This window comes from Parasteatoda tepidariorum, chromosome 5 (genome assembly GCF_982258835.1).
Source record: "Parasteatoda tepidariorum strain Cologne lab strain chromosome 5, Ptep-v5.0, whole genome shotgun sequence".
Taxonomy (NCBI): Eukaryota; Metazoa; Arthropoda; class Arachnida; order Araneae; family Theridiidae; genus Parasteatoda; species Parasteatoda tepidariorum.
This window is the reverse complement of record NC_141759.1, coordinates 100,622,671-100,642,604: the sequence shown is the minus strand read 5'-3', so window position 1 is coordinate 100,642,604 and position 19,934 is coordinate 100,622,671. Positions and strand designations below refer to the sequence as shown.

Genomic DNA, 19,934 nt, shown 5'->3' with positions numbered 1-19,934 from the left:
TTCATCTGTTACACTTCAGAACTGGTTTTTAATTTGCGTTTGCTCACCGCTTTATTAAATAACTTAAGTCTCAGCGTTGTAGCTTTCAGCTCACCGTCGATTTCTTAGTTTTGCACCAACAATTTCATATGCAAAATGACCCGCTTTATTGTAATTATAAATAACATTTACGTATGCAAATTAAAAAGTGCATATCTAGTCATTTTTATTTTCAAACATTGATGAACTGAGATTGTGCAGTAATATTATTTGCAAGATTGTAAAGTAGCTGGTTTTAGTAAAGGAGAAAGTTCGTAAATTCCTTTCTACATTGGGAGGGGGGCAGGGAGGATTATTGTGTTATGTAAAAAAAAAAAAAAATTCCAGCAAGATAGAGAGGTTGCCGAGAAAAGAGAAAGAAGGAACGGGTCCTCAGCTAATGCCCGGGGTTCTTTTTCAAGCTGGGTAGGCGCCAATAGCTGACATCCGGGTCACTCTGTGGGTCAAAGTGAGCGACACGACATTGCCCCCTTCTTTTCTACCCCCCACCCTTCTAGGGGTTGCCGTGCTTCATTTTTTCCCCGTGCTTTTTTTTTCCCCTTTGAATCTTGGAATTCTTTTCAGCGCCCGTTTCATCTTTTATTTATTTATTACTTTTTTATTAGATTTTTTTTTTTTAAATATTTATTTCATTTGAGGTGATTCAAGGCTGTTCTACATAAACCCGGGTAAAAATAAGGGTTGCGTTTTTCTCTCTCAACCTTAGGCCGATGACCCCTTTTTTTTGTTTACCTTTTGTAGTTCTGCTACCCGCTGAAAGATTTTGTGAAAGCTTTTATAAAATATATGATAAAACTATGTTTATGGTAAAGAATTTTTTAAATAATAATATGAGATTTATTAGCGTTACAGAAGTAGCGCCACTTCGTTTACAAGGGACGCATATACCCCCTCCCCCCAATGAAAATATTGAGAAAAATGGAAAAAGTTTTTTATACAAATTATCAATTTTTTTTTAGTTTCAAATAAATTCAAATAATTAAAAGTATTTAATTTTCTGCATCTATGTTATTAAGTTTACTGACTAAAATATTTAATGCTTTAAAGACTAATGTTTATATAAAAATTACCATACTTGCTGCTAATATGACTAAATATGCGTGCGGCCCTTTTTTAATCTACCTGCTGTGCAAGTGGCCCTATTCTCAAAAAGGTTGTGCACCCCTATTGTAAGGGAAATAATTTCGTTTTTTTTTTTACCGCCAGTATAAAAATGAATTATATTCCTTCACTACCAACTTCGTGCTTTAGCCGCAGAATCATTACATAGTTTGACAGCTGATATATCAAGACTTGAGTGTGAAATGTTCGATTGATTCTATTCGGCAGTTTTTGGTTGGTGTCTTTTCAAGTATGCGAAGTGAAAAGCAGAATTTTCTGTATATTTTTACTTTTTTGCTTTCGAGAAGGTAAAAATGATGTTTAGGCAAGAAAAATATCCGATGTGCATGGAAAAGATGTATTTTATTTTATTTGGGTCGTTTAAACAACCGACCCAATTTTTGAATTTACGGCTGCTAATGTACTTACGACTCAGTAGCCTTGCAATTTTGAACCCCATCCAGGAGACAAGGAAACTCCTGGATCAAGTATTGAGGGAAAATTTGCCTTCATGGTGGACTATATGATGGAACTAACTCTCATTTACGTTACACGGTGAGGGAAACCACGAAAACCTTTCACGGTTAGCCTGGCGGCAAGGGAACTAGCTTATGATCCGCCTACCACTGATAATATTTTACGTCAGCATTGCGGTCGGTGCGAGCCGGGTGCGGAATTATGTTTCGACCAGCCATCACTAGGATTCGAACTCAGTTCACGTTGGAAGGCGAACGCTCTATTCCCTGAGCCACCGCGACTCACTAATTTACGATTGTTTTTTTCTTCTTTTATAACCTTCTTTGAACAGCCGACCCAATTTTGGATTTACGACCACCAATGTTCAACTCCGTAGCCTTGTCATTTTGAACCCAATCCAGAAGACAAGGGAACTCCAGGATCAGTACCCCAGAGGTATAATTTGTTATGGGAACATGGAGGATTTTGTGACTCGAGAGATTCAGTTACCATTTACTACAGTCTTCGGGGATCGAATCCACGACCTCTTTGACATGGGCCCAGTGCCCTACCAACCAGACTATCCCGGCCCAATTTACGATTGTTCTTAAAATTATTTATAATATAATAGTATTTATATATATATAAAAAAAATTAAGATTTCTAGTCGCGTTGTTAGTGAGATTCCTTTTCCCGCCCTTAACGTAATTCATTAGCATTTAGTATACTCTCTTAGAATCTAAAAGTAGGAGAGGGCTTATCATTATTTCTGCACCTGCACAGATACATACCTCCTTCTGTTTCGAATCACCTTCAAAGGAATTCCTTGCTCACGTACATTACCTATCCATTGTTAGAGTTTCTGCATTTTGGAAGTTTATGGAATGTCTCTCTTCTTTTCAAGACTTGGTGGGAAAATTCTTCTTTTTGGCCTCTTGTTTGCAGGGGTCTGTTTAAAAGAAATTTGGGTCCGTTAACGGACCCTTCACAAAATATTTTTTCATAAAAACGGACCCTTCACAAAATATTTTTAACTAAAAACGGACCCTTCACAAAATATTTTTAATTAAAAACGGACCCTTCAAAAAATGATTTTTCTTTTAATCGGACCCTTCACAAATTTATTTATCTTCATTATTATTTTGTCAATCGAATAAACCCTTTCCAGGGCAAAAAACAGGAAAGATGGATGTAAACGAATTAAGTTTTGTCTTCGGCAGACGATTCTTCCATTATTCGTCCGAAATGAATATTCTGCGTTCAGCAGTATAGGCTAAATACCAAATATTTGTATGTTGCATCTCTAATTTGGATGCAGCAATTGTTGTTTATTTTTTAAAATTTAATTTTTTAATTATAATTTTACAGTGTTGAGCATAATATTGTATGTCTTTACAATTTAAAAACTCCTTGAAAAAGTTTTTTTTTTTTTGCAATAACGGACCCTATTTGCACAAATTCATAAAAGCGGACCCTGATTGAAAAAATGTGAGTAATTTTTTCACAATTTCACGAAAAACGGACCTTTCACAAAATGTCTGGACAGACCCCTGCTTTTACATTTAAGACATATATATGTAAAAGGTTTTTATTCAGGAGATTTTTTACTTACTCCCTAATTGTATTTACTTTTAACGTTATTGCATTACAATATTGACCAATTGATACACGAACGTAAGCAAGTGCAAACCGGTTTCTTTCGCGTAAAAACACTAAAGCCGTATAGTATCACCTGATTATTAAGATTTTACATAGAATCTTATAGTGTGTCTAATAATCTAGCAAGATACTGTAGATGATATTACTAGCCCGTACTCATTTTCCCTAATTCGTTTACGTGTCGTTATTAGACTTTTTTTAAAAAATTATATTTATTTATTATTTTTTTTTATTCTCAGAAGTAAATTTAAATGAAAATTATAATTCAGTGAATGTTTAATGTCACAATTATGATGAAGTATGCTATTTTGTAACAAAACACGGACTAAAACAGGAAACCGAAAATTAAAAAGCCTATCATCCCTTCACATTGTTTGCTGATTCAAGGGACTATTGATAATTATTTTATGCGAATCCTAGTCGCATTCTTGTGGTCTAATTTCAAGCCCTGATCCATACTTTAATCCTTATTCGTACCCATGCATGTTAACTGTCAGGAATTTTCTTAATGTTTATGGAATTGCAGAAAGCTTTTAAAATCAATTGAATAAATTAAAGAATTGCCAAATAATGAATCGTACAGAGATGCTGTTTTCTTGTTACTTTCTCAAATTTCTTTGGGTTTTATGAAAGTTATTAAACAAGCGAATTCAGTGTCTCGGTACTTTTTATACGGGCCCCATATTTTTTGGTACGCATATACTTGAATTTTATCTCTAATTTTTTAAATATTTTTTTAATATTTATCTTGATTTTTAATCGTAAATAATTCTCAACGATTGTTTATTATTATTTTATATTACAAAGGAAAGAAATTGAAATTTTTAAAAAATTTTTTCCGTAAGAAAAAACCCCCTAAAGAAAGCTTAATAAGAATTTTTTTTTCTGCTTTTCCCATCATTGCGAAAAACCTAAGAAGAATTATTTATTGTTACAGTTTTTTTTATTTTTATCAATCAATAATAAGAAAATCAATATGAAGAATCTCAAATAAGAAAATATCAGATGAGATCAAGAAATCAAAAAATTTTGAAAAAAATCAAATAAAAAATTTAGTTAACCGGACTGAAAATTTTTTGCATGCAGCGATTCAAATAAATTAGTGCAGCATTAAGTTAGTCTCCATCTACAATTTTTATTTTGTATAAATTAGATTGTTATTTTTCCAAAATATTGCAATTTTCATTCATTGGTGGCTCAGGGGATAGAGCGTTCGCCTTCCAGTCCGGTGAACCGAGTTCGAATCCCAGCAATGGCTAGTCGAAACATAATTCCGCACCCGGCTCGCACCGACCACAATGCTGACGTAAAATATTTTCAGTGGTAGACGGATCATGGGAGTCCTCTTGCTGTCAAGCTAACCGTGGGACATGAATCTCCATGTACCACAAATGCGGGTTAGTTCCATCAAAAAGTCCTCCACGAAGACAAATGCCTCCCGGTGTTCCCTTGTCTTCTGGATTGGGTTCAAAATTCCATAAAAAATCAAGGCTACGGAGTTGCACATTAGTAGTCGTAAATCCAACAAACTGGGTCGCCTGTTCAATGACGGTTATAAAATTAAATAAAATGTTCATTCGTTGTTAAAACTAAATAAAAAAAAAAGAGATAAAAAAATGCGATGACATTGAAAAAAAAAGTGATTTCATTAAATAAATAGAAAAAAAAACAATTGTGACATCATTTGAAGTGAAAGCAATAAAGTGCAGATAGATAATGAAATGAGGAGGAATGATGGAGCGGTAATTGCGGTGGTCCAATAGACGGAAGTAACGGAAATAGTTGAGAGGGGGAAAGAGCACAGTTCCGGTTCGCCCGGGACCTCCTTCAGCGGGGTTGCCATATTTTGGCTTATTATCTCCCTCCTTGCGACATTATTATAATCTTTCCATAGAAAAAATTGAAAAAGTTTGAAAAATTTTATGTTTTGCTGGAAAAGCATTTGTAAATGCAAATATGAAAGTACCAATTTTGTCAGACCCGCAGAGTAATGGCAAAACTTCCAATTCATTATTGTAAATGAATCTAAACTGGGGTATTATAAGAAGAAGAAAAAATCAAGAGTATTAAAAGCACGCATGCGATCATTTACTTTAATATATTTATATCTAAACAGCTTGAGTTATATGTTGTACCACTGATTTTGCAAAATTTACAGTTACATGTTTTTGGCAATTTCTCCCTTGTCAGCGGAATTAAATAAATTACATACCCCTACCATGCACACGTATAAAAAATCGCAACATTCTCTCCTTGTTATGTTTGCTTTTACTGTAGTAATCTAATTTACGGATTATATTTAATAATATAAGTGTTGCATAAAAACAAATTATATTTCAATTCATTTTTATAGAATTTCGAATAGAATATTCATCAGCCAACTTTTGTTCTTTCCCTTCTGTGATCAATAATCTTGATTTCTAACACTCCCTGGGACAGTGTTTCCCAAACTTATGACTTTTGTGTACCCTTTCTAAATTTTTCGTAACGCTGTGTACCACTAATACAAAAAGAAATGTATATTTTACTATAAAAAAATTGCACAAAAGTTAAAAATCTCAACTGGCTGTTGACATCACTAATTATCAACTGTTAACTCAGCAAAAAATAGCCAATAGAAACATACGTAATCTAAAATTTTCTTTGTTTTTAAATAAATATTTTTGAAATTTTTGTTTGTTGCAAGATATTTCGTATAAGAACGCGTACCACCGGCTAACTGTTCCCGTACCCCTAGGGGTACGCGTACCACACTTTGAGAAACACTGCCCTAGGAAAACAATTTTTTTTTCTCCACTTTTCTTTTTCCATTTAAATAATTTTAATCAAAATCCTTTAAATAATTTTGTTATTTTTGCATTTAGAAAATTGAAAGTAAGGTGATTTTAATCTCTTTTGTAAGCATTGTTCATGCCTCTCCACCACCTTATCATCTAAAATAAAAGAAATCACAAAACCGTCAAGTGCGAATTTGATATTTGAACTGCCCTTCTTCAAAAAACATAGATAAGAAGTACTGAATTTTCATATAATTTAACATCATATAATATGAGCGTTCTGATTAAGGTGTTAAAAATTTTGATTCAACTATTGGGAGTGTATTTTGAGCAGTGGCGTACATATTCTTAGGTACGCCCTATCTTAGACTTAACACAATAATTTTAAAATTATAAATATGAGACAATAACACTATGAAGAGACATTCGGGATTGGCGAGATGTTAAAATTGCTGGTAATTTTAAAACTTAGGAAATTCGTAGCGATAACCACGGAAAAAAGCGATTAAAAGACTATATTGCGTTAGATTTGGCGCGTTCAAAAACGTAGATGCAAAATACAATCGGTTTTTATATTAAGGATTAACTTTTCAAGAATTTCTCATAAAACATCGAAATAAATTGATTGATTCGATAGAACGTGTATTATTGATGACAGTGTTTCATATGTTATGCAAATGTGTTCAGTTTTTTAGCTTTGCTTAAAAAAAATTTAAAAACGAGATAAACATTATACAAAATGACCGAAATGTATTTTTAAAAAAAAATCCCTACTATTAGCAACTTCGGGCGTTTTAAGCTTGCAGTAGAATAATCTGTTACGCTAAAGCGCCAGAATTATTTTATTCAGGGCAAACAAGACAAGGGAGCTTATAAGCCGCCAATTCCGAAGTTATTCAGCCTTTCAAGGTATTTTAAAACCACTTGTGGCCACTAACACAAAATTTGTAAATTTAAATCGGGAGTACAACTAACTTCTCGCCGTTTTCCAATTTATTGTGAAAAAACGGTACATTATCTTTCATTCAAAGTATTCTCCATTATTAGACCCTACATTTCCCCACCCATATTTCGAGAATATCCTCGAATCGACCCCTTCATTGGTTTCTTCAAATGATGTAGATTTCTGCTCAGACAGACTATATGCTATTGACCGGAATAGGTAATCATCTGAAAGGGCAAGGTCTGGTGAATACAGCGGGTGGGGTAGGACTTCCCATCGAAGTGTCAGCAAAAATCAGTCTCATGGCTTCAGTTCGTATGGAATCCATCTTCCTTGTTTTTGGATCATTCTCAACGATTTTAAACGATATGACATTGCTTGCTGAGTCACTTGTAATGTAAGAGCAAGTTCTTTTTGCGTTTGAGACGAATCTTCATCCAATGATTCTTCCAATTCCTTCTCTTCGTATAGTTTCGGCCTTCCACTGCGTTCTTTGTCTTCCAAGTCAAACTCATATTTTTTAAACTTCTGAAACCACTCACGACAACTTCTCTCACTTAAAACAGCCTCACCCTATGCTTCTCCAAGCAATCGATACTCCTCAATTGCATATTTCTTCAAATTAAAGAAGTAAATCGAAAGTTCCTCTTATTTGGCACAAAACTTGACATTCTTGCACGAAAATAATTACGTAATGCTACTACGGAATCACTTTTACTTAAAGGTAATGTTGTTGCCAGATGAACAAACTTACAATAAAACGTTTAACATCAGACCTTCTTGTAGTGCCATCTTGTGACGAACGGTGGGAACTTATTTGTACACTCAATATATTTGTTCAACAAAAATCTTAAAAAAATGAGAAAATTGGGTCCTATTTTTCAAAGGATCTGAAAAACTTAAGTATGTTTCTCGCTTCAATTTGAGTTTAGACATTAAATAATTTATTTACATCTAAGAAAGAAACAGCTTCTTGTATTTACTCTTACTCCTATTATTAATGATAGAAAAATCGTTTTTCAATAAATACTAACGGATTTAGTTTTTTTAATTTTACTTTTGAAATTATTGAGGATTGTTTTAATAAATAAAATTATATTTCTCCCTGGTTTTAAACAAGTATTACAAATTAACTATATTTTTTATTACCGGGCAGGGGGAAAGCCATCTCTCTTTTATACTTTTGTTTATCAGACAACATTCTCAAGGGTTATGGTTAAGCACACCGTTTTAAATTGAATGTTCTGCCCCTCCTCCCCATTTCCCAAAACTTAAAAATAAATTTCTCTTCGAAGAAAAAAAAATTAATTTTAACCGAAATATTTGATCTATTTACCGAATAATATCTCTAGGAATGACTTCTAAAATACAATTTTTGAAGTGTTATTTTCCGAGAAAAGCTCTTAAAAAAAAACGAATATACAATCATTTTAGGTTGATTGTTATGGAAGCTAAGATTTCACGCCGTTGAAATTTATTTACTTTTAGAGACGGTAAAAAACTTGATCCGGCAGAAATTCCCAGAAGTGGCACCGTTTTATTTGGTCTATAGTCTGATATTTAAACTTTTTTGTTATGTTTTGTGGCTCATAAACCATTAAGATTTTTTGCGTAAACACCTATTTTTTCATCCCTACCCATACCCCCATCCTCTTTCACCCCACCCCCCTTCGTGGATTTAAACAATATTAATCGCCTGCACATTCCTTATTTATTAAAACTTGTTTAGAACCTTTGTCTCAAAAGGTTATTAGAGGTGCATTTAGGAAAAATTTTGCTCCCTTAACAAATTATTCTATCGCAAAAACAAGCCAAATTATTTTATCTTAAAATTGGACCCTTATCAGGGGACTGTTTAGAGGAAATTTGGGTCCGTTAAGTAAATATCTTTTCATAAAAACGGACCCTTCATAAAATATTTTAACTTTAAATGTGGACCCTTCACAAAATAATTTATCTTTTAATCGGACCCTTCACAAATTTGTTTATTTTCATTATTGTTTTGTGAATCGAATAAACCCTTTCCAAAAAGGGGGGAGGGAGAAAGACAAATGTAAAAGAACTTAGTTTTATCTTCCTCAGACGCTTCTTCCTTTATTCGTCCGAAATGAATATTCTGCGTTCAGCAGTATAGGCCAAATACCAAATATTTGTATGTTGCATCGCTAATTTAGTAGCTGCAATTGCTGTTTATTTTTTAAAATTTAATTTTTTTAGTTATAATTTTACAGTGCTGAGCATAATCTGTATGTCTTTACAATTTAAAAACTCCTTGAAAAAGTTTTTTTTGCAATAACGGACCCTATTTGCACAAATTCCCAAAAGCGGACCCTGGTTGAAAGAATGTGACTTAACGTTTATTTTATATTCACAAATTACGAGTAATTTTTTCACAATTTTACAAAAACGGACCTTTCACAAAATGTCTGGACAGACCCCTGATTATATATATAGTCGGACCTCTATTTAACGAAGTCGCTAAATCCGGGTAAAAAGTTCGTTAAATTGAAAATCACCATTTGAAATACTTAAGCAACCCAAAACAGGTTTTAAATTCATTAACACTAGACATAAATACAAAAAGCAATTTATACTCTTGTAAATTATAATCGACTATCGAATTGTTTCAAATGATTTTATCATACGAAGATTTGGTGATATCTTCATAAATTCTGTCTTCATCACAATTTATTGCTGTATTGTTTTTATTTTTCACGGTGTGTCCTAAAATCTCCGATTCAGTTAATGTTTCTGTGGTTGTAGCTTTAGAATCGATAAAAAGAAAGTCATTCCGTTCTGACTAAGAATCTAGTTTTAGCTAAACTGTTACTACGATCTGTAACATCATAGTTTCATGCTATAGAAATTTCTGTTATGCTTTCTCGTTCTTTGGCATAAATTTCTGTATGAAATACAAACAAAAAGGGAAAGGGGTTTCACTGCTTTCTCTAAAAGTGAAGAAGCTGCGAAAATCAATTCAAGATCATTTCCCCCATAAACTGCGTTAACAAGTTAGAAATATTCTGAAATAGGAAGTAGTCAAAGCGGATCCCAAAGAAAAGTTCGTTAAATAGAGAAATCTACTTCGCTATTTGGAAGTTATTTTACGAAGAAATTTCCAAATTGTTTTTGGTTCCTCGAAAAAAATCGCAAAATAGAGAAATTTGCAAAATGGAAGTTCGTTAAATAGAACTTATATATATTTCGTAAAATCTATACCTTCACAAATTATTTCAATGTGAAATTAGACCTCAACAAGTTATTTTATCGTAATATCAAACCACTCAAAAAATATGTAAACATAAAAACGAAATTTAATGTAAAATCGGACCCTTCACAATACATTTTATTTTTAAAATAGGACCTATAATATTTTTTTTTTTTTTAGAAAAACTTAATTTTTTTGGACGTTAGAGCTTTATTTTCACACATTTATAAAGACAGGAAGGACACTGACAGAAAGTATCAGATACTTATAGATTTAGTAAATTACGCATTAGACATTAATAGCAGGTTGAGTACTTTAAAATTGAAGTAAAGCTTTTGTTTAATACTGTATATAATATCTTACACTTATCTGTAAATAGCTAGCATAAGCGTCTCAAGGTTATGAGATTTCTCCACTCCCCACCTTTTCCCTCTTCGTTTTCAGAAAATTCTTGAGTTTTCTTCATGCCACTACGTTACAGTAAGAAGTTTGAATATATTAGTGTGGGGTAGGGGACAAGATTTACCAAAAACATGGCGTATTGCAGTGGTTGGAAAAACTACATTATTTTTGTAGTTTAGTATATTATTTTGTTATAGAATGGAGAAATAATACCACTATAATTAATTAGCATTTTGAAATTTAAAAAAAAAAAATATTTCTTCCGATATTTGTAACTTTATGATGTACCGAAATTCCCTTTTTTCTACACTTTAAATTTTAATTTGCTAACTGAGGTGAAACCGAATTCACAAAGCAGGATTAGGACACTATACCAAGGTAGAAACGCCTCATTGCAAATTCTGTTTTACCTACATTAATAATTTAGAGTATAGAAAAAAGTGAGTTCAGTTTCAAGATGCAAACAAATTATTGCAGGATTATGCAGTAGGAAAGTAATTCTGTCATTTATTTAGAAAAAAAAATCAGAATTTGAAACTACCCGAACACTCTTTTTTTTATACTTTAAATTACTAATGTAGGTAAAACATAGTTTGCTATGAAGTGTTACTTCCGCTGTATAAGCGCCCTCTTAAATTGGACAAAACCGGTGGAATTTTCCGTTAAGTAGTAAAAGTGCTCTTATTAAATCAAAAAATAATTTTGTCACATCAAATTTCCTGTTTTTGGGTGTTTCCCTCTTTGCAGAGAAGAAAGGATGCTCCCAATTGGTAGCATCCCCCTGGTTAATAGGTCCCTTCCTTTCCCGCTTCACAACTTCCTCTGATGTTGCCAGGAAATGTATTTCATTAACAGCTTCCTTCTTTCCCTGATGGCCCTGATTTTTATTAACTTATTAGTGGTTATCTACACAGATCCAGTGAGAACAATCAAGTAGTTGCTGCTTTTTCCAACTTTCAGTGCATAAATCAATTACCTTCTGCCATTTTGGATACACTATCTAATAAACCAATTATTGGAGACGAGCGTTTTTTGAAATAATAATTGTATGGTGTTTTTAAAAATGTGGTGGGATGGAGGTAAGTGATAAACATTTGCTGCTTCTTAATCTGTTTGCACGTTAGCACATTGGTGTTCTTATTAAAACTCGGCTTATCGCAATTGTCACTAATTCATAAATGTCTGGTGAAGAGCTGAAAAAAATTATGTTTAATAAATTTTAGCAGATCTATTGAAATTTCAATTTCTGTTGAAATGAAATCCATTATATCTTCTTGTTTTGAATTTTGGTACAATTCGTTAAAAATTATCACCAAGTTCGAGGGGCTAGGCCGTCCAGGCGACTAGCTTAATCATTCTAATCTAACTTTGTATCATTTTATTCTGCTACCTACATTTGAATTAATGCCAGCCAGCTTGCCTGACTGTAAAGCCAATTGTTGCGTGTTCGAATTCTGCTCAGGGCATGCATATTTTTCTCCGTGTGTCGTGTGAATGTGGTCCATCCTATGAACGGGTCTGTGTAAGGATGGCGTGGGTAATGTTGCTCACCCCCGTAACTTAGGTTTACAGGTGCCCATCAGGTAACGTTAAATGAACGATTCTGGCATCTTCCGAGGAATAGGCAAAGGGAAAATAGACTGAGTTGAATAGGAAAAAACATCAAAACTAATCCCTTTTACTTTGCCAGAAAATTGTATCACTAAAACTGAAAGACAATGTTAATGTATACATCCAATTTAATGTTTGTATTAAGGAAAACAATAATATACCTACTGCTTTAGTATTTATTTCCCAGTTTGTATTACAGTACAGAACCCGTTATCCGGAAATCAGAAAACCGGAAAGCCAAAAAACCGGAAGGAAATTCGAAAAATTTTCCCGCCATATTTTAAAAAAAAAATTTTTTTTCCTCATAAGATTTTAGGATTTTTCTTTCTTTTTTGAAAGATGTTTACCTTACCATCATTTTGGAAATAATCATTAGTGTATTACTTCATCGTTTTTTCTTCTTTTCAAGATTATTTCTAAATTTTTTTTTTTTTTAGTTGGGTTTAACAATAAAAAAAACGGCTTTTTGTAGCGATTCAGAAAACCGGAAAAATCAGTTATCCGGAATAGCGATGGTCCCGATCGTTCCGGATAATCGGTTCCCTACTGTATTATATTATGGATGTTGCAATTAAAAAATTAATTTTTATAAAATATTTGTTGACTTTCATATATTAATTTGATACTGCAAATAGACACAGATATGACCCATGCCACTGAAAAATCAAGTATGTCTATCTATGTAAAGCCAGTTTTTTTTTTTTTTTTTTAATTTTATTTTGCAGCAAATTTGATAAAGTCTAGAAGTTTCTAGAAGCTAAGAATTTCAGCTGAAATTTTTTTAACAGTCCCTGATTATAACAATAAAAATTTATGATGTTTTTCATGTAAACTTAAAAAGAAAAAACAGGGAAACTTAGGTTGCGATAGAACATTTATAAGGAAAGAGATACACCTCACTTAAAACTACTTTCAGTTTTGCTTAACTTGCTTTGTTTATGTTTGTTATCCATCACTTAGCTCCAGTTTGAGAATTCTAGCTAGTTAAAAATGGTCTAAATGTATGAAATATCAATTGATAAAGAAGTTTAATAATGAATACTTTTGAAAAAGACATTTAAGGCTAAGACGAGACATTTTAAGGTTAAAACAAGCTGTTTTGGTTAACATAGATGCATATGTATACGAAATATATTATAAGAAATCACAATGTGTGACAATTTCTTTCCCTGTTTTTTAGGATTTAATTTGTTTGCATGTTTTGAGGGGAAAAACCCATTTGTTTTGATTTGTTGACAAGAATAACTAAATTAGCAACATTTCACACAATCTTCTAAAACATACGAGCACTCACATTTATTTGCAAACTTACAAGTCAAAAAGATCATATTCTTAAATATAATCTTATTTTATATGAAACATAATGTGGAAAATATGTTAGATTAATAGCAAATATGGTTTTAAATATGATTTTTATTTTGCAGGTATGGAAACTAATATCACATTGTGGCAGTTTCTTCTTGAGTTACTCTTGAGCAACCAATACACACATATCATCACATGGACGAACAACGATGGCGAATTCAAGTTGCTAAATGCCGAGGAGGTGGCAAGGCTGTGGGGTTTACGTAAAAACAAACACAACATGAATTACGACAAATTATCTCGAGCTCTCCGCTATTATTATGACAAAAACATCATACGCAAAGTATTGGGACAAAAGTTTGTTTACAGATTTGTGTCTTTTCCTGAAATTGTAAAGACAGAAAACAAAATTCCTTTTCACGTTAAAATGGAAACTATTAACAAAACACCATTCAGCAGGCAAACATCTCCACCGCCTCCCCAACATGCCCACAAAAGTCCACCGTACGGTCTTCCCAAACCCGAACCGCTTTCACCGAAGAGGCACCACGAATTGTACGACGGAAATCGTGGTTTACCCAGCACACTCTGGTTGTTGTCTGATCCCCGACATTTACCGACCGATTTGAGGAGAGAACCCAAAAGGTCATTCAGCGACGAAGACGACGATTTTCCGTCTCCTCTGGTGGATCACGATGAAGGATCTTGCGAAGAAGGACCCAGAGACTTATCGACAACTTCCAAACGCATCAAGTCAGAGACTGAAACGAGTGATTCGTGTCACTCTCCGTCTGGCTCGTCCTCTTGTAGCGGAAGTCCCGCTCCGTCTATCGGTGGTGGCAGCACCGGTTCTGGCACTACCATTGCAATTCCCAGACCCAAACCAAAGCCTCCTCCAATCGGGCCCATTTCGTCGACCGTGGCTTCTTTAGGCTCCTTGCAGACGCCCATTGTGACATTTACGAGCCCTTTCCTCCCACAAAGCAAGACACCTCTTATGACACTACCTTTTTGGAGTCCTTTTCCTTTACCCAGTCCTCGAGGATACTCCGCTTCGGGAAATGGCACTCACTTCCAATTCCCAAGTTCTCACATGGGACTCACTTCCTTTCCACCACTAAGTCCCTTTCTGGGACATCCCTATTCCCCATTTGATCCACAACTGCTGCTCTCACCCGCAAAGTCTATCCCTGTGCTTCAGTGAAAAACAGTGCTTTGGATGGCAGTTCTTTCAAAGACTATTCACAAACTGTGCTAAACTTTTATCTTCTACCTCCAGTGGCCCTTTTTCAGCACAGTATTCTTTTGGATAATTATGCAAGAGTGACAGACATCCACAAACAGTGCTAATTTCTATTTTTCTGCCTAGAGTGGCCTTTTTAGCTCAGTAATTTTCGGATAGCACAGTAGTGATATGATGGCAATAAAACAATATGCAGATTCTTTTGACACTTCACGATAAGTAGCGTTCTTTTTTTTTTTTTTTTTAAATAAATTCTTCATGTGTTGGGGGTTTATGCAAGTTCTGTGATATATGGAATAAGGACAATCTAAAAAAGTTTTCTTTTAAAAAAATAATAAGTTCGAAGTGCAAATGAACAGAAATTTTATAACACTAGTCGCCCATTTAGTATTGAACTGTGTAGAAATAAAAAAAAATTTTTAGACTGTGGGCCAATTTTGCAAAATGGGATTGTAAATTGTTCATTCTAATAAAAGCAAAAGACTTCGCTAAATTGTGAATACAACAGTAGCATGCTGCTTTAGCCGCAACACTCTATTTTTTGAGATTGTTTTATTATTAAAGTGTTTATTGTGACCTATTTTTTGCATCTGCTCTGCTCAAATGATCTATTGCCTTTGAAAATTCAGCAAATTTTTATCAATAATTGTGCCTTATGTCATCATTAAGATGCATATATTTTATAGAAAATGTTTACATTGTTACCCTTTCCTAAAAAATAATATATTTGATACATTATTAATAATGTAAAAATAAATAACTTTCCGGCAGTTGTATAATTATAACCATATTACTGCCACAACTCACGAGTATAAGTTCTGTTGATTCTCAAATGAGGTATTTAATTCAAACTTTTATTTTATCTTATTATTTCATTATCAATCATTACTGAATTCTTTTAATGAGAAATAATAAGCATGTTTTTCACTTTCATACATTTTATGAATAAGGCCCATGATATTCAAAGACATTTTAAATTAAAATTTTTACAAACTAATTTTCAGTTATAAAATACATTTTTATTTTATTTATTCAATTTAAACAGTTTTAAATGTATACTACTCTTAAATATAAAACATATATATTTTTCCTATAAAAACCAATTTATATAATCAAATTACATCAAGCTATTCAACATATTTAATCCATTAGTTATTATACATATAAATTTTAAACCAACATCAAAGTAGTTAAGTAATATTCAGTGATGTAATCATCCAATTATAAAATGCTATGTTATTCAACAAATCTTATGTAGAATGTAATTCTTTGTTAATAATAATCTTTTTTTTTTGTTATATTTCCTGTTTGCATCCTAAACATATTTTTAAAGAAAAACATGTATGAAAAAATACTATACAATGATTATACATAGTTAATGTTGTTAAAAGAAACATTCCTATTTGTGTTATATATGCAAACATATTTTATAGAAAGTAGTTTTTATTGCTCAACATATTCAAAGTGCACTTATCTTTGTAGTCTCAGGAAAGGCTGTTCCATATAAAATATAATTTTCAAGTCAATTATAATTGCAACTTTCTCTGCTTTTTAAAAAGGAAAATAAAATTCCCTGACAATTCCAGGTTTTCCCTGACCCGTGGCAGTTCTGTAAGAAGGTTTTTATTTCAAAGAATTCATATGTGCCTAGGAGATAAGTCCTGAGAATAGATTGGGTGAAGTAGAACTCTTCTTTAAATTCTGACTCTTAAAAAATGAGAATGAAAGAATAATTGTACTCCAATATATTAGATTTAAATTTAAAAACTGCAATATTTAAGTGATTTTAAAGTACAAAGAAACTTAACATTACATAAAAAAATTCTGACTAAAGTTTCAATATAATTTTTTTTTATGTTCATTATTTACTTAAATCTATAATTAAAGAATGTATAAATTATTTTTTTATTAAATTAACAATAAAACAATCTTAATATTAAAATTCTGGAGTTAGAAAAAAAAACTTATTTTAATTGACTTTCTATTAGAGGTTTACTTCACTTTTAAGCTTTACTTAGGAATTTAAACAATGTGTAATATAATACTATCAGTGCTTTTTCTCATATTATTCTTTATCTCTCATATTATCTCTCTTTAACTTTATTTAGATGCAGTAGTAAGTTAATCCTTTATTTCTCCTTACTGCAGAGTAAAGCTAACTCTCCTTTGTTTTAATGTAGCATTGCTCAAAGTTAATTTTTTTGAAATTTCCCCTTAAAGTAGTGCATTGTTAATATCTTCTACTTGAAGCAATAAGGAGTATAAAAAAAATCTAGTTAAATAGGGATAATTTTTGGAACTTTCCTGAGATTTTTGTTAAAATGCACGAAAACAAAAAAGAACATTTTTTGATAAAATCAGGGGGTTGGTATGTATGATTTTATATGGAACAACCTATAACAGTTCATTTTTAACTTTAGTTTCATCCATTGCATTTTGTTAAGGGATTGATTGTAACTATCTGTGCAATAATTTTCATTTTGTAGTGTTGTCTATTTTGTTGTAGAAACCATTTCAAGGATACTGCTACTATATTACCCTCATTCCTTGAGACTATTAAAAATATTACCCAACAATAAATAAATTTAACTGCAGGACAGGTTCTGCATAGGAGTTACCAACCCTGGTGGTTGTAGCTTTGTTTTCGCTTCACAAACCATTTTGAAGAACCTAGTGGAAGAATATGTAAGTGTGGAATTTATTCTGTTAAATAAGCAGAGGTGTGAACCATTACAATCTATCCCGAATTATTACCATTTAACATAAAAATTATGATCAAAAATCATAATAAAAATTATGATTTTTGATAATTTTCATAATAATTTGTTAAAAATAAGTTTTTATTCCTTAACTATCAAGAGTTATAAAATGGTGTGGTTTGCAGTAAATATTTTTTTAAAAAAAGTAACACTTAGGTGTTATATTTTTTATTAAATAAATTCACGCATAATCCCTTAACTATCAGGAGTTATAAAATTTTGTGGTTTGTAGCAAGTATTTCAAAAAAAAAAAAAAAAAAACTTAGGTGTTACTTTTATTAAATAAATTCACGCATAGGCATATACCTTAAAACATTAAGTAAGTAATAAAAACACCTTAAAATTTGCACCAATTCGAATTTCGTTAATGTTATATGTATTTATTGTACCCCAAATTACGGATAGCTAGTTTGACACCTCTAAATAAGGCGATGAAAAAGCTCATTTTTCAGATTTGTCTAACATATTCTTCCATTTAGCTGTAATTAATTGTAATGGCTAACAATGCTCATTGTATATTTCATTCAAAACAATATTTTTTAAAATATTAAATAGTCACGAATATGAGTTTGTATTCCAAAAGGTCATCCAATTGAAATTGAAACTAGGGAAGAATGTACAAATTGTAATATAAACTTATTTTAAACGGTTTGCCAGTACTTCTGAAGACAATCAGAAAAATGTACAGTGTATTTCAGTACTGGTAGAACTGAGTGTTTGTTATAATGAGGTGCAATAGGAGCAGTATTCTCTCTCATATCAAAAGGTTGTTGTGTACAGTCAAATATTACAGATTCTATTGCATATACTGGACCAAAAGCGGCCTTCTTGTATTATAAGTGTCTTTCCTCATTAAAAAATGCTGTTCAATAAAATGTATAATTATATAAAATCTAGTCGTTATTATTACACTATAAAAACATGGCACGCATTTTAAACATTTCATGATTTCGCAAAAATATAAAACCCATCCTTTCATTTTAGGTACTTTTCTACTTTAACCCTATATAGCGAAATTCTTTTCTAGTAAAGTTACATTAAAATAATTTTAAAGTTAAAGATAATTTCAATATAAAAGCCATGGCTTTAAATATTTTAAAGAGCACATGAACCCTGTTAAAATAATAATTTACAGATGTTTGCTGCATAAGATTCTGATCAAAATAATGATAAAGAAAGATCCAAATGTAACACATTATACTTAATGGTAAAAACCCCTGTGGCAGAATTTTTTCGGGCTTTCTGCTTCAAACCTCTCTAGCACTAATATCTTTCAGCAAGATAATTTTAATAATGACAAATATATATGTTAATTTAAAGTATCAAAAGTTTACAAACAAAAAACCTATTTTGGTAAAATTAATTGTATTTAAATATTTTTAATAGAATATACAATATTTGTTTTATTCTAATACTATGGATTATTTTCTTTGTAGGAGAAAAACGCACTAATTATTTCCTTTTTCGCATTTTGTAAATCATCATCACATAAAAATAAAAACTAATTAAAAATCGAGAAATCTGTTGCGGTAACTACCGAAAAAAAAGATCGACAACAAAATCACAGGAGGACTCATTAATAAGAGGTCACTCTGTGTTTTGTTTCGAGATCCGGTTTTTGCAATGAACATCATATTAAGAATATCGGACTTTAAAGTACCAAAATCCAAGAGGGCTCTTAATAAGAACACAACAAATTTTATATACTAAATATAATTTTTTTTAAAAGTTAATTTTCTTTTGACTTTGCTTAAGTTTACGTTTTTGCATAAGTTAATAGGTTTGCAAACTTTTCTGGAGGAGATTTCCCTAACTTTTCTAGGTTTTCCAAAACCACATCTATAAATTCACTTTTTCAAGAATAATTTAAATTTACTAGTAAGTAAATATTAAACAATTTAAATACAAAGACAAAAATAGAAACAAAATTTTAAGCTTTTAAAGCTATAATGAAACTAGTATTTTTTTTAAACTTTCACTGAAAAATAAAATCTAAATTAAAAGCAATAAAAAGGATAATTAAAATGCACATGAGTATTAAAGTAGAGTACTATAATTTATTTTTTACATGATTTTAAGTGTTTTCTATAAACATGTACAGTGCAAGAAAAAAAAATCCCTTTAATTACTTTTGATCTCATGATTGGATTTTCACATATCAAGACTCAACCTTCATGGTTCCAAGAATGCAAATTAATTTGTGCTGACACCATTTTAAGTTATGAAATCAGACACAAGAACATACCTTTTCTAAATAAATATACTTTTTTTGTTGGCTTTGGATTCCTAAAATTCAAACTTTTGATTAAATGTGTTTTTCCCACTGCTCAAAACTCTTTCGTTAGATAAAAGGTTTGGAGCAGACTAAAATAATTGCAGAAAAGAGTGAAATACATTTTTTTCAAATTTAAATAAAAAAAACTTAGAAGAA

General features: G+C 31.7%; 1 protein-coding gene across 4 annotated transcripts in view; it reads left to right on the top strand.

The window, feature by feature from the left end:
* Window positions 1–18,395, top strand: part of LOC107443472 (blocked early in transport 5) — an 88,181-nt gene extending 69,786 nt beyond the window's left edge. For 2 of the 4 annotated variants that reach the window (XM_021145238.4, XM_087164634.1), the window contains one exon: window positions 13,621–15,237. In XM_021145238.4, the coding sequence (XP_021000897.1) occupies window positions 13,621–14,705 (1,085 nt within the window). In that variant the 3' untranslated portion in view covers window positions 14,706–15,237. Of the gene's footprint in view, window positions 1–11,482; window positions 11,665–13,620 lie in introns of those variants that run through there. The other 2 variants (XM_071184826.2, XM_016053595.4) reach the window with 2 other exon arrangements.
* Window positions 18,396–19,934: the final 1,539 nt, after the last annotated feature.